The sequence below is a fragment of the Oncorhynchus tshawytscha genome, linkage group LG25 (assembly GCF_018296145.1).
Source record: "Oncorhynchus tshawytscha isolate Ot180627B linkage group LG25, Otsh_v2.0, whole genome shotgun sequence".
NCBI lineage: Eukaryota > Metazoa > Chordata > Actinopteri > Salmoniformes > Salmonidae > Oncorhynchus > Oncorhynchus tshawytscha.
The window spans coordinates 6510468-6536295 of NC_056453.1; the positions used below are offsets into that span (position 1 = coordinate 6510468).

General features: G+C 40.3%; 1 protein-coding gene across 1 annotated transcript in view; it reads left to right on the forward strand.

The window, feature by feature from the left end:
- Nucleotides 1-3112: 3112 nt before the first annotated feature.
- LOC112219745 (SH3 and multiple ankyrin repeat domains protein 1) overlaps nt 3113-25828 on the forward strand; it is a 38650-nt gene continuing 15934 nt past the window's right edge. Inside the window, 12 exon segments of the mRNA XM_042306277.1 lie at nt 3113-3666; nt 11522-11725; nt 12267-12338; nt 16171-16279; nt 16463-16614; nt 16875-17042; nt 17401-17442; nt 18472-18588; nt 18747-18824; nt 19079-19145; nt 25243-25421; nt 25600-25730. Of these exon segments, the coding sequence (XP_042162211.1) occupies nt 3166-3666; nt 11522-11725; nt 12267-12338; nt 16171-16279; nt 16463-16614; nt 16875-17042; nt 17401-17442; nt 18472-18588; nt 18747-18824; nt 19079-19145; nt 25243-25421; nt 25600-25730 (1820 nt within the window). The 5' untranslated portion in view covers nt 3113-3165.

The window sequence follows — 25828 nt, forward strand, 5'->3', positions numbered from 1 at the left end:
GTCATGTCTGTAATTCTTTCAAAATCCTGTGTATTTCCAGAAGCAGGCCGTCTATCCTTGTTGTGCCTGCTACTAGAGTCTAAAATTAATACTAACCCTGTGGTCTCGAGTTTTATTGAGCTCCGTCTGTCGGTCTGAATCTACAAATTCACATCTATGTAGGTTTCACCACCTTCATTTTCATAATTTCTTATTTGATACATTTTTACCAACGTGAAGCTGCTCCAAAAACACAAACCAATTCCAACCATGAATCCCAACGTCATCCACCATCATTCAGACAGTTTGTGAACATGATCTAACTCTGCATGATGTCAGGCCCTGTAGCCAGACTATGCCACATAGAGAAACCAGAACCAAGCATATGGAGGAAACTAGAACAAAACTAGAACAAAGCATATGGAGGAAACTAGAACAAAACCAGAACAAAGCATATGGAGGAAACTAGAACAAAACCAGAACAAAGCATATGGAGGAAACTAGAACAAAACTAGAACAAAGCATATGGAGGAAACTAGAACAAAACCAGAACAAAGCATATGGAGGAAACTAGAACAAAACCAGAACAAAGCATATGGAGGAAACTAGAACAAAACTAGAACAAAGCATATGGAGGAAACTAGAACAAAACTAGAACAAAGCATATGGAGGAAACTAGAACAAAACCAGAACAAAGCATATGGAGGAAACTAGAACAAAACCAGAACAAAGCATATGGAGGAAACTAGAACAAAACCAGAACAAAGCATATGGAGGAAACTAGAACAAAACTAGAACAAAGCATATGGAGGAAACTAGAACAAAACCAGAACAAAGCATATGGAGGAAACTAGAACAAAACCAGAACAAAGCATATGGAGGAAACTAGAACAAAACCAGAACAAAGCATATGGAGGAAACTAGAACAAAACCAGAACAAAGCATATGGAGGAAACTAGAACAAAACCAGAACAAAGCATATGGAGGAAACTAGAACAAAACTAGAACAAAGCATATGGAGGAAACTAGAACAAAACCAGAACAAAGCATATGGAGGAAACTAGAACAAAACCAGAACAAAGCATATGGAGGAAACTAGAACAAAACCAGAACAAAGCATATGGAGGAAACTAGAACAAAACCAGAACAAAGCATATGGAGGAAACTAGAACAAAACCAGAACAAAGCATATGGAGGAAACTAGAACAAAACCAGAACAAAGCATATGGAGGAAACTAGAACAAAACCAGAACAAAGCATATGGAGGAAACTAGAACAAAACTAGAACAAAGCATATGGAGGAAACTAGAACAAAACCAGAACAAAGCATATGGAGGAAACTAGAACAAAACCAGAACAAAGCATTTCTCAGTCAAATGCTCATGAAAGGGAAGCCATATTAAATTGTGCAAGTCTTGCTGTTATCATTGTGTTTTTCCAGAGAAAACAGTGCTACTTTAACAATGGTGCTCAATGCTTTTGACCAGTTGGGATAGTAAACGGCATGTCCTCTCTCTCCTATAATGAACTTGCAAATATTGATATAGTTTATATATAGGCCGTCTTTCATCAGCCCTACTCCATATATTTCCGGCAGCAAATGGTGCTGATGAAAGACGGCCTATATATAAACTCTATCAATATTTGCAAGTTCATTATAGGAGAGAGAGGACATGCCGTTTACTATCCCAACTGGTCAAAAGCATTGAGCACCATTGTTAAAGTAGCACTGTGTACCAGCACTCATATGCTTTGTGAGAATGTCACCAATAAGTTATTACTTCTGTTGCATATGGCTACACTACTGTTCAGATGGCTATGCTACTGTAATTATGGCTATGCTACTGTTCATATGGCTACACTACTGTTCAGATGGCTATGCTACTGTAATTATGGCTATGCTACTGTTCATATGGCTACACTACTGTTCAGATGGCTATGCTACTGTAATTATGGCTATGCTACTGTAATTATGGCTACACTACTGTTCAGATGGCTATGCTACTGTAATTATGGCTATGCTACTGTTCATATGGCTACACTACTGTTCAGATGGCTATGCTACTGTAATTATGGCTATGCTACTGTTCATATGGCTACACTACTGTTCAGATGGCTATGCTACTGTAATTATGGCTATGCTACTGTTCATATGGCTACACTACTGTTCAGATGGCTATGCTACTGTTCAGATGGCTATGCTACTGTAATTATGGCTATGTTACTGTTCATTTGGCTACACTACTGTTCAGATGGCTATGCTACTGTAATTATGGCTATGCTACTGTTCATATGGCTACACTACTGTTCAGATGGCTATGCTACTGTAATTATGGCTATGCTACTGTTCATATGGCTACACTACTGTTCAGATGGCTATGCTACTGTTCATATGGCTACACTACTGTTCAGATGGCTATGCTACTGTAATTATGGCTATGCTACTGTTCATATGGCTACACTACTGTTCAGATGGCTATGCTACTGTTCATATGGCTACACTACTGTTCAGATGGCTATGCTACTGTAATTATGGCTATGCTACTGTTCATATGGCTACACTACTGTTCAGATGGCTATGCTACTGTTCAGATGGCTATGCTACTGTAATTATGGCTATGCTACTGTTCATATGGCTACACTACTGTTCAGATGGCTATTCTACTGTAATTATGGCTATGCTACTGTTCATATGGCTACACTACTGTTCAGATGGCTATGCTACTGTAATTATGGCTATGCTACTGTTCATATGGCTACACTACTGTTCAGATGGCTATGCTACTGTAATTATGGCTATGCTACTGTTCATATGGCTACACTACTGTTCAGATGGCTATGCTACTGTAATTATGGCTATGCTACTGTTCATATGGCTACACTACTGTTCAGATGGCTATGCTACTGTAATTATGGCTATGCTACTGTTCATATGGCTACACTACTGTTCAGATGGCTATGCTACTGTAATTATGGCTATGCTACTGTTCATGCCAAATGCTAAATATTTGTAATATTTTTGACTTATTTTCTCAGTTTGAGAAATGTGTCGATTTCAGTGTTATCAGTCAATGTGTTAATTAGCTATTTGGTTAACCCCTTTCTCTCCCTCTCTCCTCCACAGCATGTTTTTGGGGGTGAAAACGATGTCGCACGGGACAACCATGTCACGTTGCAACAATAGCAATGTCACCCGGCCCTCTCTGCAGTGACCCTGCACAGCAAAGGATGCTGGGAAATAACAAACACTATTATCCCGGGGAGGACGACAAGGATGGGGAGGATGAGGAAGAGGAAGAGGAGCAGGGACAAGATAACAACAAGGGGGATGGTAGAGAGAAGGAGAATGGAGGGATGGAGGGGCTCGAGGAGATTGAGATGAAGGGAGGCAGACAATCACGCGAAGGGAAAGGGGAGGGAGGTAAACCCTCAGCCATTGTAGTTGGAAGGCAGAGAGGGGACCGGACACTGAGGCCAGACAATCCAGGAAATAGAGGCATCCCTTACACGTCCAATCAGGCCCCTCATAAGCAGCAGCACCAGCAGCAGTATCACCCGGCCCCATCCACTCAGACCCAGAAAAGACGTGCTCACATGGAGCGCAGTATGACCACAGTGGCACCCATAGAGGACACTCGACTGACCATGATGGTGTTCCGCATTGGAATCCCTGACATCAAACAGACAGTAGGTGCATGTTTCACGGTACTGCTAAGTACAAGTATGTCAATCTGCTATTATATACTTCTTATGTTACTATCATAACATACATTCAGTGTAACAGCCAAGCCCAGGCCAGAGATAAACCCTGAGGGGAACCATACTCAATTCAGAACAACCATCTCTGTCACACACAGTGCCTTCAGAAGGTATTCATACCTCTTGACTTCCACATTTCACATTTTGTTGTGTTATAACCTGATTTACAAAATGGATTAAATAGGTTTTTTTCTCATCCATCTACACAAAAAAAAACATAATGCCAAAGTGAAAAATGTATTGATAATGAAATACAAAAATGTCTAATTTGAGTTAATACTTTGTAGAAGCACATTTGGCGGCAATTACAGCTGTGCACACCTGGATTGTACAATATTTTCTCAATATTCTTTAAAACATTCTTCAAGCTCTGTCAAGTTGACTGTTGATCATTGCTAGACAGATATTTTCAAGTCTTGCCATTGATTTTCAAGCCGATTTAAGTCAAAACTGCAACCAGGCCACTCAGGAACATTCAATGTCCTCTTGGTAAGCAACTCCAGTGTAGATTTGGCCTTGTGATTTAGGTTATTGTCTTGCTGAAAGGTAAATTCATCTCCCAAGCTGTGTTCAAATGCTCATACTAACCAAACTAACTGTACTGTTGTGATTTAAATTGAGTATGAAGTATATTTATTGGTCATAGTATGGATATAGTCAGTATGACAAAAGTTACTGGATGTCATACAACATTTTCCAAAATACGAAGTATACAAGCAGTGGACACTATTTCCGGGCTTTTTAGGGCCCATAATGCAACTATTCAGAAAATGGGCGTGGCTTCACAACATTATCAAATTTGAATAAAATGGTGGAAAATATGCAGCTGAAGTCTGACGAGAGCGGATACAAATTCATTGCTTTAACAAATTATGACAAATGTTAAGAAAATGTTGAGCAATGTAATGAACTAATGACTTTCAAATAAGTTTCATTACATGTTATGTTGGCTGACAATTTGTTAGCTATGCTGTCCTTACGAACCGCATAGCATATTATTACAGCAGTGTGTATCAATATGTTAGCTAGCTGCCTAACATTACTTGGCTACTGATACTTGCCAGTCAAACATGCCAGTATATTAACTATAGTCTATATAACTAACTACACAACGTTTATTGACTTATTAGTGATTATTTGTGCGTTCTCAATGGACATGGTTAATTCTGTCTAACTACTCTGATTTCAGAGCACTCTCATCTGAGTGTCAGAGCTCATAATAACTGATGAATTTACTCAACACCCGTTGAATATGTCTGAGTCAGTAAACGTCAGCAAAAAAGCGTTATTAAGTTGTTGCCAGCAGCACAGTTACAGTCACCAAAGCTCTGGATAACATGAAAACAGACTAACCAGCTCTGCTAGGGCGAATAAAAAATACGGACATTGCAATTTATTGCCCTGGCCACATCTGCAGTCCTCCTCATGCCTCCTTGCAGAATGCTTAAGGCACGTAGATGAGCAGGGACACTGGGCATCTTTCTTTTGGTGTTTTTCAGAGTCATTTGAAAGGCCTCTTAGTGTCTTAAGTTTTCATAACTGTGACCTTAATTGCCTAAGCTGTTAGTGTCTTAATGACCGTTCCACAGGTGCATGTTCATTAATTGTTTATGGTTCATTGAACAAGCACGGGAAACAGTGTTTAAACCCTTTACAATGAAGATCTGTGAAGTAATTTGGATTTTTATGAATTATCTTTGAAAGAAAGGGTCCTGAAAAACAGGGTCCTGTTTCTTTTTTTGCTGAGTTTAGCATATACACATTAAGTATGTAATATACAGTATGTTAGTATGGGTATTTGAACACAGCTCCAGTGTCTGTTGGGAACAAACTGAGCCAAGTTTTCCGCTAGGATTTGCCTGTGCTTTTAGCTGTATTCTGTTTCTTTTTATCCTCCAAAAAAAACTCCCTAGTCCTTGCCGATGACACGCATACCCATAACATGATGCAACCACTGCAATGCTTAAAACTATGAAAAGTGCTACTCACTGATGTGTCGTGTTGGATTTGCCCCAAACATGATGCTTTGTATTCTGGACAAAAAGTGAATTTCTTTTCCACATTTTTTTCAGTGTTACATAAGTGTCTTGTTGCAAACAGGCTTCTGTCTTTTCACTCTGTCATTTAGGTTAGTATTGTGGAATAACTACAATGTTATTGAGCCATCCTCAGTTTTCTCATATCACAACCATTGAACTCTGTAACTGTTTTAAAATCCCCATTGGCATCATGGTGAAATCCCTGAGCAGTTTCCTTCCCCTCCGGCAACTGAGTTAGGAAAGACGCCTGTTTCTTTGTAGTGACTGGGTGTATTGATACACCATCCAAAGTGTGATTATTAACTTCACCATGCTCAAAATAATATTCTATGTCTGATTTTAAAATGTTTACCCATCTACCAATAGTTGCCCTTCTTTGCGAGGCATTTGAATACCTCCCTGGTCTTTGTGGTTTAATCTGTGTTTGAAAATTCACTGCTCAACTGAGGGACCTTACAAATAATGTGGGGTACAGAGATGAGGTAGTCGTTCAAAAAGAATGTTAAACACTATTATTGAACAGAGTGAGTCCATGCAACTTATTATGTGACTTGTTAGGCACATTTTTAATCCTGAACTTATTTAGGCTTGCCATAAAAAAGGGTTTGAATACTTACTGAGTCAAAGCATTTCAGCTTTTCATTGTTTATTCATTTCTAAATGTTTCTACTAACAGAATTCCACTTTGACATCATGGGGCATTCCGTGTAGATCAGTGACATAAAATCTCAATCTAATCCATCTTAAATTCAAGCTGTAACAATAAAACGTGGAAAAGGTCAACGGGTGTGAATACTTTATGAAGGCACTGTGAGTTATCTATACATGAAGAACAAAAATCTATGGAGACTTGACTCTCTTAATAATCCAATGTAACTGACAGCTTAAAGACATTCATTATCATCAAAATTACAGTGTTCTCTCTTCTCACTAAAGTTAGCAATGACTTGCCCTTTCAGATGCTTTCTTGGTATTGCATAGGTAGGTGAGATTGTGGGTGAGAATTGGCGAACCAATCAGTCTGTATAGTGGCATTTCAGGTGAAAATGGGTGCCCTATGCTAACCCTTCGCCTGTTATGAATCTTCTCTGTACTCCAATTCCCAGAACATTCCCAACTGTTCTACATGTCAGCTAATCTGCCCTCAATATAACAGTAATTGTTCATTATCTAATAGGGTTTTAATGAGTTTGGAGAGGACTGGGAAGTGAGCAGCATTGTGAAAGGCGTAAACACCAAGAGGGCATTTGGTGTCTTGGTCTTAGAGCACTTTCACCAACGTGAACCTAGACCGCCCACTACCCACTCCAACAAACACTTACAGTACCTCGCACATGAAATATAATTGTTTGAAATGAAAGGATGGAGAGAATGAGGGAGTGTAGTGCATACTGTAGGCTAAAAGCACGAGAGAGAGAAGGAGAGAGGGAGAGAGAGAAGGAGAGAGGGAGAGAGAGAAGGAGAGAGGGAGCGAGAGAAGGAGACAGGGAGAGAGAGAAGGAGAGAGGGAGAGAAGTACAGGATATTAGAACGGGAGAGGCAATTACAGGGGGATCGAGATCAGGTCACACACAAAATACATCTGTCCATTGATCAGTAATTTATGTCTGAACAATGCTATGTTCAATGTAATAAGGACAGCTGCTGAGAGCATCCCAGAAAATCCTGTAGGAATCCACAGAATGATGGGGAGGAAGTGTCACACTCATATACAGTGCCTTTCAGAAAGTATTAATTCGCCTTGGCTTATTCCATATTTTGTTGTGTTACAGCCTGAATTCAAAATGGATGAAATAGATGTTTGTCTCATCCATCTACACACAATACCTAATAATGACAAAGTGAAAACATGTTTTTATATATTTTTTTGCAAATGAAATGCAAAAATATGAAAGTTGCGTAACTATTCACACCTCTGAGTCAATACTTTGTAGAAGCAACTTTGGCAGCGATTACAGCTGTGAGTCCTTTGGGGTAAGTCTCTAAGAGCTTTACACCTGGATTCTACAATATTTGTCAATTTAATCTTTAGAAAATGATTCAGGCTCTGTAAAGTTGGTTGTTGGTCATTGCTATACAGCCATTTACATGTCTTGCCATAGATTTTCATGCCGATTTAAGTCAAAACTGTAACTCGGCCACTCATGAACATTCAATGTTGTCTTGGTAAGCAACACCAGTGTAGATTTGTACTTTTTTTTAACGTTATTGTCCTGCTGAAAGGTGAATTCATCTCCCAGTGTCTGTAGGAAAGCAAACTGAACTAGGTTTTCCTCTAGGATTTTACCTGTGCTTATAGCTGCATTCCATTTCTTTTTATCCTAAAAAACTCCCAAGTCCTTGTCGATGACAAGCACACCCATAACATGATGCAGCCACCACCATGCTTGAAAATATGAAGTGGTACTCAGTGATGTTTTGGATTGACCCAAACGTGACGCTTTGTATTCTGGAAAATTAGTCAAACAAATTGCCACATTTTATGCAGTATTACTTTTTTGCAAATAGGATGCATGTTTTGGAATTATTTTATTTTGTACAGACTTTCTTCTTTTCACTCTGTCATTTGGGTTAGTATTGTGGGATAACTACAATATTGTTGATCCATCCTCAGTTTTCTCATATCACAACCGTTAAACTCTGTAACTGTTTTAAAATCTCCATCGGCCTCAAGGTGAAATCCCTGAGTGGTTTCCTTCCTCTCCGGTAACTGAGTTAGGAAGGACACCTGTATCTTTGTAGTGACTGGGTGTATTGGTATACCATCTAAAGTGTAATTAATAACTTCACCATGCACAAACGGATATTCAGAGTCTGCTTATTTTATTTTTACACATACCAATCGGTACCCTTCTTTGCGAGCCATTAAAAAACCTCCCTGGTCTTTGTGGTTGAATCTGTGTTTGAAATTCACTACTTGTTTGAGGGATCTTACAGATAATTGTACATATGGGGTATAGAGATGGAGTTGTCTTTCAAAAGTCATGTTAACCACTATTATTGAACATGGAATGAGTCCATGCAACATGTGACTTGTTAAGCACATTTTTACTCCTGAACTTATTTAGGCTTGCCATAACAAAGGGGTTGAATACTTATTGACTCAAGACATTTCAGCTTTTAATTGTTTCTTAATTTGAAAAAATGTTATACAAATAAAATTCCAGTTTGATATTATGGGGTATTGTGTGTGGATCAGTGGCACAACATGTCTATTGAATCCATTGTAAATTCAGGCTGTAACACAACAACATGTGGAAAAAGTCAAGGGGTGTGAATACTTTCTGAAGGCTCTGTATATTACATTAGCTTGACTCTCTCCATGGGATTGCACACGCACACGCACACACACACACACACACACACACACACACACACACACACACACACACACACACACACACACACACACACACACACACACACACACACACACACACACACACAGACACACACACATACACACATGCAACCCCCCTCATATGGTTTACCTCCCAGGGAATACCAAGGCATTGCTACGGCAACGGGTGCCTTGCTCCTCTAATGAACTGGTTGCCATGCCAATGCTGTTGGCTACAGTATCATATGTAGAGGCAGAGGGGGAGAGGAGGGAGACAAGGAACTATGCTGAACTGTACAATTTTATTTACAGATCATAAGCATGGGACAAAAGCTCTGTGTGTATCTCACAAACCCCCTTCTCCTATACACACATGAAGTTCCAAGACAAACGTTGCAAAGGAATTGTCGTTCCAAGAAAAAAAAACGACATTGGGAGTAAATAATATAGAAGCGCTACCAGACGCATATACAAACATCAAAGATATTGTCCATTGTGACCAGAAAGCCTCTAGTGTATCAAGCACAGACATGTGTGGGGGGGGAAAGCTCTTTATCCTTCAAAGAAGTTTAAAAAGAAAATCTCTATTTCTCATTGACTGCAATGCAGGTCTAGGCGTATGGCATAGGCAGATAATTGGTTTAGATGAGAGAGCGTTGAGTCTTTTGTGTCTTGAGTCTTGTTAACGACACTGAACAAAAATAGCAAATCAGTCAATTTAAATCAATTCATTAGGTCCTAATCTATGGATTTCACATGACTAGGAATACAGATATGCATCTGTTGGTCACAGATGGCACGACAATGGGCCTCAGGATCTCATCACAGTATCTCTGTGCAATCAAATGGTCAATCAATAAAATGCAAGTGTGTTCATTGTCTGTAGCTTATGCCTGCCCATACCATAACCCCACCTCCACCATGGGGAACGCTGTTCATAATATTGACATCAGCAAACAACTCGCCCACATGACTTCATACACGCTGTCTGCCATCACCGAGATCCATCTCTAAAGAGCACACTTCTTCAACATGCATCGAAGGTGAGCATATGCCCACTGAAGTCGGTTTCGACGCCGAACTGCAGTCAGATCAAGATCCAGGTGAGGACGACGAGCACGCAGAAGAGCTTTCCTGAGATACTTTCTGACAGTTTGTGCAGAAATTCTTCGGTTGTGCAATCCCACAGTTCCACCAGCTCTCTGGGTGGCTGGTCTCAGATGATCCCACAAAAGAAGAATCCGGATGTGGAGGTTCTGGGCTGGCGTGGTTACACGTGGTGTGCAGTTGTGAGACCGGTTGGACGTACTGCCAAATTCTCCAAAACAACGTTGGAGGCGGCTTATGGTAGACAAATTAACTATCAATTCTCTGGCAACAAGTCTGGTGGACATTCCTGCAGTCAGCATGCCAATTGCACGCTCCCTCAAAACTTTAGACGTCTGTGGCATTGTGTCGCCTGACAAAACTGCACATTTTAGAGTGGCCTTTTATTGTTCCAGCACAAGGTGCACCTGTGTAATGATCATGCTGTTTAATCAGCTTCTTGATATGCCACACCTGTCAGGTGGATGGATTATCTTGGCAAAAGAGAAATGTTCACTAACAGGAATGGGAAAAAATGTATGCACAACATTTGAGAGAAATAAGCTTTTTGTGTATTTGAAACATTTCTGGGTTCTCTTATTTCAGCTCAAGAAATGTTCAGTGTTCATAGTTAATTCAATGTTTTCAAATGAGTCGGAACGGTGATAGCGAATCAGCAGCTTTACAGTTAATGAGCACAGTTTGATGTTTAATAGGTAGTAGGCCTATGCTAGCTCAGTTAGATTATACATTTATTTCAAGAAGCATATGCATGATTATTGTCAGCTTTAAATGAGACCAGTAAAGTGCCATCGATAGAAAGGTGAAACCAGTTTTCATAAAGTACTACATCTACTTTTAATACAAAAACTTGTCAATCATGAGCCGTAAATACAGCCTCGATGTCACCACATTTTAGTTAATTAACTGTAATTATGCTTTAGATTTGGATCACAAATTGTTTGCCAAGCTAATTATACACCTTTCAGTCAAATCAAATGGCATTTAAAATGTAGAACACACCTTTGACCCACTCCTTACTTCCATCCTACACGCACGCACCCACACACACACACACACACACACACACACACACACACACACACACACACACACACACACACACACACACACACACACGCACGCACACACACACACACACACACACACACACACACACACACACACACACACACACACACACACACACACACACACACACACACACACACACAAACCACCTTCAAAACAATACATTCATGATCTCCCTCTTATCAACTGTTCACTGTGCTGTCCTGTCTCTCGTCTCCTCCCTCAGAGGTGTCTGCAGTTTGACCCTGACTTCACAGTTTGGAGCGCCAAGCAGGAGGTCATCTGTTCGCTGAGCGAGCCACTGTGGGACGTCTATAACTATGGCCTCTTTCAGCCCGCCGGAGACGGATGCGATGCCATGTTCCTGGAGGAGGAGCGCTGCCTCCGAAACTACCCACAGTCCTTTGAGAAAGGGGTGCCTTACCTGGAGGTATTTTGATGGAAGACATTGGGAAAACGTTGTTAGATAGTGATGCAGTAAAAATATATTTATCCCATTTAGGCTTTTCAGGAAGATCATTTAAAAACTGACTTTGACTAATGGGCTGCCCACAAATCTGATTTCCATTTTGTTTTAAATGCATGACCTCCACCATAACCACAACCACCTTGTAGGAGCAAACACATTTCTTATAGATATATTTAACATACGTTTTTAGTGGGTTTGCAGTGCATGGATGTGACTTAGATTTTTCACTGTGGATCTTCACATACTATTCAAGTCCTATACAGTACAGTGATACCTATACACTGATATTATGATGCCCTCTTGTGGTGCATCTTTTGCAAGTGTTCAGGGTGGGGTTCCAAATATGCAACAGATCCGGGTTAGGGTTGATTCCAGAGGCACTACAGTGTTAAGATTAGGCCAAGTTGGAGCCAGGAATATGAAAATAAATGTGGTTCTTATCCTTCAGATGGTTGTAAAGATTTAAATAAATGTTTTACCATAAATGTTTTCTGTTTTACAGTTTAGGTACAAGACCAGGGTATACAAACAGACAAACCTGGATGAAAAACTACTTACAAAATTGCACACCAAGGTACTTCCTATTTTGTTATAATATTCTTATGTCACTTTTGTAGGTGTAACATATTTGTACAACTATGCTAATTAATGTTCCTAGCTAACAACAAATGTTACCACAACATTAGAGAACGATCCCTTAAGAGTCTCATTAGGTCATTAACTTACGTTTTCATGGGAATCTTCCTGGGATGTGCAAGGAATGTTTCCAAGGGACCATTCCCTTAATGTCAACTAGAACCAGAACGTGGTTACCATGTTCTCAGAACTTAAGAAATTAATGTTCTAGAAATGTTTCATTGGAACGTTGCAAGAACATTCATGTGTCCAGTTTTCTGTGGGTTAGGAGAATATTCCATCAACGTTGCCCCAAACACACACAGAACATGGTTGCCATGTTCTCAGAACACAAGAGGTTAATGTTCTAGACACGTTTTATGGGAACGTTGCAAATTCCATCAACGTCCTACCAAACATACACAAAAAATAAGCACATGGCCTAGAGATATCCCTTATTGGGACAGTATTTAGGGAATTTGTCATTGATGCTGGTGTCCTGGGTTTGAGACCTGCTTAGGGGATTCACCCTACTCTCACATTCTTCGCAATGCATATGTTAATGTCATTATTGCTGTTTTGAATTGCATTTATCAGACATTCTCAGGGGTTCGATCTGGCAACCTTCCGGTTGAGCCCAACGCTCTAGGCTACTAGGCTAACCACTAGGCTACCAAAAGATATGCTTCTGAAAGTAATCTACGGGTTACTTGAAAACATAACTGTAATACTATTACAATATTTGAAACCAGTAACTAGTTATTTTACTCCGTTAATCATAAAAGTAAGTAAGTAATATATTACCCCAACACAGTTCCCAAGTGATTCTGTTGCAATTTGTCTATTTTTCCTGGAGATAGAACTTTGTGTTTTGTATTGTTTTGGTATAACTGACATCATCATTACTTAGCTGGCAAATGTGAGAAAGTACAGACATGCTACTGTAAATATGCACAGTTCTCATATTCTGAGAACAGGACAGCCATGTGTATGTTTCTATCAGTGGCAACACCACTTTTTCGGCTGGAGGGTTGATGCAAAAACATCCTTGGTTGACAACCTTTGATGGGTTTTTTTTTTTGGGGGGCTTAGGGGATAAGTGGTGGGAGGTGGGAAACTGATAAGAAACCTCGGTTGGGAGCCATGCTTTTTCGGGTGGGGGCAGATAGAAATGTGGGGGCAAGAGGATGGAGGGCGGGTGGGGGAACTGAAAACATGGTTTGGGGGGATACAACAGAAAAATATATTTGGAAATGAATATGTGATATTTTTTTACTTGAACCTTTATTTAACTAGGCAAGTCAGAACAAATTCTTATTTACAATGACAGCCTACCCCGGCCCAATTGTGCGCCGCCCTTTGGGACTCCCAATCACAGCCGGATGTGATGCAGCCTGTATTTAAACCAGGTAATGTCTTAGACCACTGCACCACTCGCGAGCCCAAATTAAATGAATGAATCTTGAAAATATATGAATTTGAAGATTGTACCTGTAAAACCCAGCAACAAAATAAATATAAATTTGGTCACAAAAAAATAAACACCACTACTGCCTGGGCCATGTTTCGGGAACAAATAAGGAATGTTCCAGATACACACGTTTGTTCTACATGGTATATGTGGTGAGATTTCAAAAATGTGATAGCTCAGCATCTCAAAGAGAATCTAGAATTTTCAATGAGAAACACATTTGAATTAGATCCTTATAGGTGTGTTGTAACTGTTGCCTAATAATGACATTAACATATTGCTAAGAATGTGAGAGTAGGGTGACTCCCCTAGCGGGTTTCAAACATAGGCCACCAGCACCAATGACAAACACCCTAACCACTGTCCCAATAAGGGATTTATTGGGCATGTGCTTATTGATCCAGTATAGTTAGGCCCTGTCCAGAGGAAACCCTAAACCCTCCTTCTTAGGCATTTGTGTAGATCTAAAAGAACGTGATAGGTGTGAGCATTGTGGTGAATGCACTTTGAAGTAAATCGCAGCTCTGTTAAAAGTACAAACAAGATACATTTGTATTGATCATAGTGATTCAGGAGTGTAACTAAAACAGGTTAATATGCCCCACCAACAATATAGAACTATACAGAAAGCCCTTAAATTGTTCAAATAAGTAAATGAAATCGAACTAGAGAGAATAGGCAAATTAACTGACAACTTACACAGACATGGTGGCATAGCAGTAAGAGCTGAATGCTGTGAACCAGGAGGTTGTGAGTTCAGATCCCTACATGTTATATAGTAAAGACTGTATAAATAAACATCCAAAATGTAATCATGTGTGTTAAATATGTAACTTAAAAGCAATGTGTGTGTATTTCTAACCTTGTCAATAGACTAAAAGAGCTGTGAATGCATCAGGGGTTTACCAATCAGGTCCTTGATGGGCTTGGCAACAGTAACAAAGCCATGTCTAATGAAACATATTTCTTTGGGACTATCAGGTGGTGTCCTGACAACTGCTACACCTTCCTATGAAACGTGTCTGGTACATTAATATGTTATGCAATTTCTAAACGGTTCTGCAGATACGGATGAAAATACCCTCAAATTAAATCTGACCGTCTACACTTTAATCCAGGGGTTAGAACTCGTTCAGGGAACAAAACTGAAAACTGTAAAATAACATGTTTCATGAACAGAAACGGAACCTGTAACAAAAGTGACCCATACTGTTCTGGAACAGCACCATTCTTTAAAAAGCATGGGAACCAGTTAATAATGTTAAGGAGTAAGATTTTTAATTAGCTAGAAAATAATATGCTTGTTATCATGTTTCACGTTGGATTTATTAACTACAAAAAGGTAAGACGTGTTTTTAATTCTGGTGCCGCTCTGCACACACAAGCTTGTTAGCTAGCTAGCTCAAAGGACATTCAAAATTCCTACATTAGAAGCCGCTCCTCCTAGGTATAATTCTGGTGCCGCTCAGCACACACAAGCTTGTTAGCTAACTAGCCTCAAAGGACATTCAATTTCTACATAGAAGCCACTCCTCCTAGGTATAATTCTGGTGCCGCTCTGCACACTCAAGCTTGTTAGCTAGCTAGCTCAAAGGACATTCAATTTCTACATAGAAGCCGCTCCTCCTAGGTATAATTCTGGTGCCGCTCTGCACACACAAGCTTGTTAGCTAGCTAGCTCAAAGGACATTCAATTTCTACATAGAAGCCACTCCTCCTAGGTATAATTCTGTGGACCTAATTCAGATAATGTATGTCATAACAAGATGCCCACCTGCAAAATTTCAATCACATCTTGCACCATAGGCTACACTTGTCTGTCCATCACGCATTAAAGCAACTAGCTTGCCTGCTCTATCCACACTGATTGGTTAAGTAATTTAGTGAGGAAAATGTAAAAAACTGTTGATTTGACAGGTTAAAAAGGAACAGAAAGGGACTAAATAAACCGGTACTGTCTTGAAGTTCAAACCGGTTCAGAACTTTATTTTGTTGGTCGGAAACAAAAAAATAGTGGTTCTGTTCAGAACTAAATTATTGGAAAATAATTTTGGTTCCAACCCCTGCTTTAACCTCATAGTCATTGTATCATTTCAAATCCAAAGTGTTGGAGTACAGAGCCAAAACAAAAACAATTGTCACTGTCCCAAAACTTAGATCTCACTGTACTGTAGATATAATGTTCCCCTAACTAATAGAAAACTTGACACTCAAACATTAGGGGATTAACATTACAAAAACGTTCTCTCTCCCTAGATTTGTTAGTTGGGTTTATGACAGACAAATGTTGATATTGGCCAGTAAACCTCTTACCGTGCAGGTGAGTCTGAAAAAGTTCATGGACTACATTGCAAGTGGATCAATAGATAAGATGTCAAAAGCCCTGGAAAAAGGTCTCGACCCAAACTACCATGACCCTGACAACGGAGGTGAGTTGAACACTAGCTTGATAGGGTTGCCACTGCATGACTTTAACACTGTTTTCAGTCAAATGTCAAATGATAATTTCAGATATTGGCAACCCTCTTAATCTCAAACACTTTCTCTGCTCCCCCCTCTCTCCCTGTTCCTCCATTTCCTGCCTCCTTCCTCTCTCTCTCCATCTTCTTCAGAATCCCCACTGTCTGTGGCGGTGCAGTCTGGCATGACAGTGGAGGGGATCAGGGTGCTCGTTCAGGGTGGGGCCCATGTGGACTTTAGAACCAGAGATGGACTGACAGCTGTACACAAGGCTGTCAGGGCACACAATCACGTTGCACTGCTGGTAACTAGGACCACACACACACACACACACACACACACACACACACACACACACACACACACACACACACACACACACACACACACACACACACACACACACACACACACACACACACACACACACACACACACACACACACACACACACACACACACACACACACACAAACAAACATGCACACACACACACACACACACACACACACACACACAATAAACATGCATTTAATAAACATGTCTTTTCCCCCTCCTTGCTAGGCTCTTCTGTCCCTGGGAGCATCTCCTAACTACAAGGACCGATGTAGCCTGACCCCACTGTACCACTCAGTGCTGACAGGTGGTGACACCTCCTGCTGCGAGACCCTACTCTACTACAGGGCCAGACTGGGAGTGAGGGATGAGAATGGCTGGGAGGAGTCTCACCAGGTATCCGTCTGGCTGTCTGTCCGGCTGCCTATCTCAAGGATGGGGGTTGATATTGTTTTGGACTGTGTTTTGTAAATATGTCAGTATTTGACTTTGACTTTAATCGAATCTGAAGTATCATATTTTTATGTGTAATATTTTTAGTGTGTTGATTTTTGTGTATGTTTGTCTTCTGTGTATTATCATACGTTGGTATAGTACATTAGGTTTTTAGCATACTTTCGATCTCCTGTCCTGTCCATGTCTTAAACTTTTCACCCCTCGTTTTGCACTCTCCTTTCTCCTCCATTGAGAGACACCTTTTCGCTGGTCTCTTTCCGTTGTTTCCCTTTCTCCCTCTCTTCCTTTCTCTCCATAGCTCAGGGATGAAGAGGAATTTGGAATGCAAGAGATACACAAGGTACTGATCATCTAATCCATGAATACTACCATTCAAGTTGTGAAGTTGGGGGAAGGGTGACTCTTAGGATCATGACCTTGCATGACCTTCCATGGTCTCAAAGGGGTAAAAAAGAAGAAGAAAGAAAGCAGAGTTGAGTTATTTCTTCCTGAAACAGAGATCCTTCACAATTCAGTACATTCATCGCATGTAACTGTTGAGATGCGGATAAACATTAGACACCATTAGACACCATCTCGTGCTGACATCTGCTATCTCTGCGTCATTCACTCACTATCTCAGTGCGCTGCTGTACTCCAGTGTGGTGTCATTCTATTTTACTTTAGTTTATGTTAACTTATGTAGTTCCTGTGTTTTGTTACTTCTCTAATTTTGTGTTGTGTTATTTTAAGTGCAAATAACGAAAGCAGAAACCGTTTAGGGGAAGGTCAAAAGCTTGTTTATATTGTTTTAATTTCTTAATTTGTCCTTTATTTTGCAATGGTTCAGACATTCATCAGTTCTATCTTTTATTCTGTTTGTCTTTTAATGTGTCACAATTTTATGAATAAGCACAGTAATTGCATATTTTCAAGTGATTGTGAAATGATGACCCTTTTGATACTTTCTGTGATGTAATCTTTTGATACTTTCTGTGATGTAATCTTTCGATACTTTCTGTGATGTAATCTTTCAATACTTTCTGTGATGTAATCTTTCAATACTTTCTGTGATGTAATCTTTCAATACTTTCTGTGATGTAATCTTTCAATACTTTCTGTGATGTAATCTTTCGATACTTTCTGTGATGTAATCTTTTGATACTTTCTGTGATGTAATCTTTCGATACTTTCTGTGATGTAATCTTTCAATACTTTCTGTGATGTAATCTTTCAATACTTTCTGTGATGTAATCTTTCAATACTTTCTGTGATGTAATCTTTCAATACTTTCTGTGATGTAATCTTTCAATACTTTCTGTGATGTAATCTTTTGATACTTTCTGTGATGTAATCTTTCGATACTTTCTTTACACCCCATCCTCCCAAGGCCTGCCAGAATGGTTTTGCCCAGCACTTGGAGCACCTTCTGTTCTATGGGGCAGATGCCACTTCTCAGAATGCCTCAGGGAACACCGCACTTCATATTTGTGCTCTGTATAATAAGGTAAGTATCATTTTTTTAAATACAGGGACAACACAATAATCAGTGTTCGTGTCCATTCAAAGTTGAACTCAAAGTAACTGTTTTATGAGTTTCAAATGTCTGTGTGACATTTTAGTCCTGAATTAAGTTAAACAGTGGCTGTCTTTCTGGCCTATCAGGAAAGCTGTGTTCGTGTTCTGCTCTACAGAGGGGCCAGTAAGGAAATTAAGAACAAGCATGGACAAACCCCCTTTCAGGTATCAATAACAAATTAATGTTTTCAGTTTTCTTTAGTTATTTATTCTGCCGACTAGCCCTAATGTAATCAGGTTTGCTATAAGTCAATAAACCATTGAGTTGAAAATCAGTTAGTTGTTTTAAATGTATTATTTGCGAAGTGTTTATTAAATTGGGCGTTTGCTGTTTTGGAGGGACTCTTCCTTTACCCGATGCATGTGTTACAGTGTTGCATGTAATTGTATGTGTGCGTACATGTGTCTGTGTTTTGAAGGTAGCAGTAATGTCGGGCCATTTTGAACTTGGGGAAATCCTCAAAAACCACAGAGATGCAGATGTAGGTAAGTCTTGGTCCTCCACGTAGGTCTTTTCAGATTAGGAAGTGATTGATAGTGAGTTTTGGTGCATGAGTGTCTGTTAGTGTTGAATGGCGGGAACCCGGTTACCGAGATTTACCACCCAAAACCACTCCCTTTTCCCGGGATAAATAACTGCGAGAAACTGGTCAACTGTAATAAATGATTTATATCAACAACATGATGTGAAATGGAACTGTTACATTATATGAAATGATTAAATCTTGCTTCTCTGCGGTCTTCTCTCTGCTCTCTGCTCTCTGCATGATCAGTCATCAACACTCATGTTGTGGACAAACAGCCCAACTCAGTATGGAGTGCAGTTAATATTGCATGTAGACCTATCATCTCATCATGGTAACTTTTTTTTCTTGTGACAGGTAGGCCTGCATTTACCGCAGCATTGCCTATGCTACGGTATAAGGACAAATGCATGTGGAATTTATCATCTCCATCACCTTGTTTTTTAATTTTAAAGATTTGTGATTTTTGTTATTGTAGCTGCTGTCACGCCCTGGTCAAAGTATTTTGTGTTTATCTTTATGTATTTGGTCAGGCCAGGGTGTGGCATGGGGTTTTTGTAATTGTGGTGTGTTTGTCTTGGGGTTTTGGTGGTGGTATTGGGATTGTAGCTTAGTGGGTTATCTAGCAAAGTCTATGGCTGTCTGGAATGGTTCTCAATCAGAGGCAGATGCTTAAATTGGGAACCATATTTAGGCAGCCATATTCTTTGAGTTTGTCGTGGGTGATTGTCCTTAGTGTCCTATGTGTACTCTCGGTTAGTTTGCACTAGATAGGCTGTTTCGGTTTCGATTACGTTTATTGTTTTGTGTAGTGTTCGTGTTTCTTCGTTTGATTAAACATGAATCTAAATCGACACGCTGCAGTTTGGTCCGACTCTCCTTCATCACCACTAGAAAACCGTAACAGCTGCAGAGTTTTAAAACGGCCAATCACTTGAATATTGTTGCGTTAAATTAGAGCAGGCGCGAGCAGTCTTCAAATCAAATTGCATCCAAAATAGATAATCCTGTTCAAGATTGATATATACAGTATATATACAGTACCAGTCAAATGTTTGGAGGGTCATTCAAGGGTTTTTCTTTATTTTTACTTTTATTCTACATTGTAATAATTCTACATTGTAGAATATTAGTGAAGACATCAAAGCTATGAAATAACACATACGGAATCATGTAGTAACCAAACAAGTGTTAAACAATTCAAAATATATTTTAGATATCTTAAAGTAGCCACCCTTTGCCTTGATGACATTGGCATTCTCTCAACCAGCTTCACCTGGAATGCTTTTCCAACAGCCATGAAGGAGTTCCCACATATGCTAAGCACTTGTCTGCTTTTCCTTCACTCTGCGGTCCAACTCATCCCAAACCATCTCAATTGGGTTAGGGTCGGTGATTGTGGAGGCCAGGTCATCTGATGCAGCACTCCATCACTCTCCTTCTTGGTCAAATAGCCCTTACACAGCCTGGAGGTGTATTGGGTCATTGTCCTGTTAAAAAACAAATGATAGTCCCACTAAGCGCAAACCAGATGGGATGGCACATCACTGCATAATGATGTGGTAGCCATGCTGGTTAAATGTGCCTTGAATTCTAAACAAATCAGTTTCACCAGGAAAGCACCATCACACCAACTCCTCCATGCTTCAAGGTGGGAACATGCGGAGATCATCCGTTCACCTACTCTGCGTCTCACAAAGACATGGTGGTTGGAACCAAAAATCTTAAAATTTGGACCCATTCAGACCAAAGTACAGATTTCCACATGTCTAATGTCCATTGCTCGTGTTTTTTGGCCCAAGGAATTCACTTCTTATTATTGATGTCCTTTATTAGTTGTTTGTTTGCATCAATTTGACCACGAAGGCCTGATTCACACAGGTTCCTCTAAACAGTCGATGTTGAGACGTGTCTGCTACTTGAACTCTGTGAAGCATTTATTTGGGCTGCAATTTCTGAGGCTGGTAACTCTAATGAACTTATTCTCTGTAGCAGAGGTAACCCTGGGTCTTCCTTTCCTGTGGCGGTCCTCATGAGAGCCAGTTTCATCATAGAGCTTGATGGTTTTTGAGACTGCACTTGAAGAAACTTTCAAAGTTCTTAATGTTCCGGATTGACTGACCTTCTCTTTGCTCATTTGATCAGTTCTTAGCATAATATGGACTTGGTCTTTTACCAAATAGGGCAATCTTCTGTATCAAATCAAATTTTATTGTTCACATACACATGATTAGCAAATGTTATTGGGAGTGGAGCAAAAATGCTTGTGCTTCTTGTTCCGACAGTGCAGCAATATCTAACATGTAATCTAACAATTCCACAACAACTACCTAATACACAGAAATCTAAGTAAAGGAATGGACAAATAATATATGCATATAAATATATGGATGAGTAATGACAGTGGCATAGGCAAGATGCAATATTTGGTATAAAATGCTGTATATATCGTTTTTTTGGATGACTGCCTTGCCTGGTTCACCAATTACTTTGCAGACAGATGTTCAGTGTGTCAAATCGGAGGGCATGCTGTCCGGTCCTCTGGCAGTCTCTATAGGGGTGCCACAGGGTTCAATCCTCGGGCCGACTCTTTTCTCTGTATATATCAATGATGTTGCTCTTGCTGCGGGCGATTCCCTGATCCACCTCTACGCAGACGACACCATTCTATATACTTCCGGCCCGTCCTTGGACACTGTGCTATCTAACCTCCAAACGAGCTTCAATGCCATTACAACACTCCTTCCGTGGCCTCCAACTGCTCTTAAACGCTAGTAAAACCAAATGCATGCTTTTCAACCGTTCGCTGCCTGCACCCGCACGCCTGACCAGCATCACCACCCTGGATGGTTCCGACCTTGAATATGTGGACATCTATAAGCACCTAGGTGTCTGGCTAGACTGCAAACTCTCCTTCCAGACTCATATCAAACATCTCCAATCGAAAATCAAATCAAGAGTCGGCTTTCTATTCCGCAACAAAGCCTCCTTCACTCACGCCGCCAAACTTACCCTAGTAAAACTGACTATCCTACCGATCCTCGACTTCGGCGATGTCATCAGTGTTGCTTCCAACACTCTACTCAGCAAACTGGAAGCAGTTTATCACAGTGCCATCCGTTTTGTCACTAAAGCACCTTATACCACCCACCACTGCGACTTGTATGCTCTAGTCGGCTGGCCCTCGCTACATATTCGTCGCCAGACCCACTGGCTCCAGGTCATCTACAAGTCCATGCTAGGTAAAGCTCCGCCTTATCTCAGTTCACCCATCTGGAGAACGCGCTCCAGCAGGTGTATCTCACTGATCACTCCTAAAGCCAACACCTCATTTGGCCGCCTTTCGTTCCAGTTCTCTGCTGCCTGTGACTGGAACGAATTGCAAAAATCGCTGAAGTTGGAGACTTTTATCTCCCTCACCAACTTCAAACATCTGCTATCTGAGCAGTTAACCGATTGCTGCAACTGTACATAGTCTATCGGTAAATAGCCCACCCATTTTTACCTACCTCATCCCCATACTGTTTTTATTTATTTACTTTTCTGCTCTTTTGCACACCAATATCTCTACCTGTACATGACCATCTGATCATGTATCACTCCAGTGTTATTAATCTGCAAAATTGTAATTATTCGCCTACCTCCTCATGCCTTTTGCACACAATGTATATAGACTCCCCTTTTTTCTACTGTGTTATTGACTTGTTAATTGTTTACTCCATGTGTAACTCTGTGTTGTCTGTTCACACTGCTATGCTTTATCTTGGCCAGGTCGCAGATGTAAATGAGAACTTGTCCTCAACTAGCCTACCTGGTTAAATAAAGGTGAAATAAAAAATATATATATTTTTTTTAAATACACGTGAGAGGAGTGATGCAAGATATGTAAACATTATTAAAGTGGCATTATTAAATTGACTAGTGATCCATTTATTAAAGTGGCCAATGATTTCAAGTCTGTATGTAGGCAGCAGCCTCTGTGTTAGTGATGGCTGTTTAACAGGATGGTAGTGGGTGAACAGGCAGTGGCTTAGGTGGTTGTTGTCCTTGATGATCTTCTTGGCCTTCCTTGTTGTAGGTGTCCTGGAGGGCAGATAGTTTGCCCCTGTATACCACCCCTACCTTGTCACAACACAACTGATTGGCTCAAACTCATTAAGAAGACAATGCACACCTGTTAATTTAAATTAATTCCAGATGACTCCCTCATGAAGCTGGTTGAGAGAATGCCAAGAGTGTGCAAAGTTGTCATCAAGGCAAACGGTGGCTAATTTGAAGAATCTCAAATACAAAATATATTTTGATTTGTTTAACATTCCATATGTGTTATTTCATAGTTTTGATATCTTCACGATTATTCTACAATGTAGAAAATAGTACAAATGAAGAAAAACCCTTGAATGAGTAGGTGTGTCCAAACTTTGGACTGGTACTGTATATCCTAGCCTACCGCTTTCAGGTAACATATTCAATTTACTATTAGCCAAAACATTTATCTAATGAATGTTGGGTTATGCATAATAAGCTTCTAACTTATAGCCTCGGTCTCTTGCACAATACGCACGCACCTGCGTTCCGCTGGCCTCACCTTAAAAAACGTTCCTTAGATCTTGGAGTCTCATGCGGAAAAAGCTAGACTAGAATAGCTTGCCGGACATTTTTTTGTTGTTGCTCTTCTTTTACCAACAGACTAATCAGAGGGATGCTTGCTCTTGTTTGCTTAAAAGTTAAATACAGCAGCCAATAGAACTCATGGGTAGTTTGAAAGAAGAGCGAGCGCGCGATGGCGTTTTTTTATTCAGACCCATAACCATTCAATCTTCGAGAAGAGAATGGAAAGCCGCCTGCATCTAATTCTAGTCCATAATTTTCAAGCATGTCATTGCAATGATGAAGACAACAGAGCTTATTTTGTTTAACTGAAGAAGCCACAATAGAGAGAGAAAGAGGTAGGCAGGCTAATAACATTAGGGAAAATATTATGAAGGTATATATGCGGCTGCTTATTACACAAATATAAGCCCTATTTCAAAATTAAAATACAATTTTTAGAGTAACTTTTACAACTTTTTTAAAGTAAGTTTTTGTGCTGCACCAGAATCACATGTTCTCTCAGCTTTATCATGGTTTTGAACAATGTGCGTAAATCCAGTCATATATGACAATACAGTACAGTAATACAATACAGTACAGTAATACAGTCCACACTCAAAAAGATCAGCATACTGGAGCTTGTTTCATTTCTTTACCCGAGAGAGCATATAGCTGGCCACATCTATAAGCTTTTCTGTTTTTCTGTCGAGCATAATGCGCAGTAGTCTATATATCACATATGTATTGGATAATGGAGCAATCATTTGGACTTTTTTGGGTTTGGGATTATAAAATGTATTTTTGATGTAGGCCTCGTAAAATGCATTTACTGTATGGCTCACCAGGCCCAGGTAGCATCAGCCTTGAATTTTAGATCAAAGCTCTAATCAACTCCAGACATAGGCCCATTTAAGTGACACTTCTGTTTTTTTTCAGGGAACATCGGGTTATCTGGGAGAAAAGTGATTTATTCTCCGGATGGAACATTTGTAAAATAAAGGGAAAATATTCTTCCTAAGTGTCTGTACTGTATGTCTGTCATGCTATCTCCTATAAATCACTTTGCAGTGCATTGTTTGGTATAAATGTTCTGCTTCATCAATCAACATGTGACTCAGAAGATCTGTTGTCTTTTGCCATCATATTAAGTTGTTTTATCCCACTGGTAGATGGTGTTTGATGCGGTGCACTGGATCAGCATACAGAGGCTAATCCCTAGACATTTTACAAACTATTTTGTTTCTAAAAACAGTATTGGTTCAGAGGTGGCCAATTGACCTCAACCCCAGTTTGAGGGTTGTGTGTGGTGTTCAAGTCCATCTGTGTTACTTGTCGATTGTCTTTGCATCCGAATCACTTGAGTCGGGTTGTTCATTGTTCACACTCTCACAGTATTCCCTCCCACTTTCTCTCAACTCTTGCACTAACCTCATTGTTTTTCCACCTACCTGTGACTCTTTTCTCAGTGCCCTTTCTGGAATCCCCAAAGTATGCTCCCAAAAGAGGAGAGAGTGCACGCACGCTCCCTCTCCTCATGGCTCACCCCTACCCCCTCCTGCGTGCTAACAGTGACAACAGCATGACCCTGCCTGACTCCATGGCCCTATCCAACAAGGCTGCTGGAGCCAATCCCATCCCTGGAAAGGTACATAGAGGCACAGTACGCAGATGTAGTAGGAGATTGCAACTGTACGGTTTATTGGGGAGCTGTGCTCTTAGTTGCTTTGGGATGTTAACCAATGAATTGTGAGTTTGGGTCTGTGTAAGTCTCAACACAATTCTATGTTTCATCCTGCGTGTGTGTGTATTCCCTCTCTGTCTAGGGTCGCAGGGCCTCTGAGGGTGTGAGGAGCTCCAGCAGTCCCAGGGCCCGTACCCGCTCCCCGTCGCGAGGAGGAGGGCAGAGCGACACGGAGGAGAGGCATCAAAGCAAACCACAGCGCGGCAGACAGGGGTGCGAACATACTGGAGGGAGAGACTGTAGATATTTCAATCAATTTATAAATAATGTGCATATCCAAAAAGTGATGTTTTAACATGCATTTTGGTTGT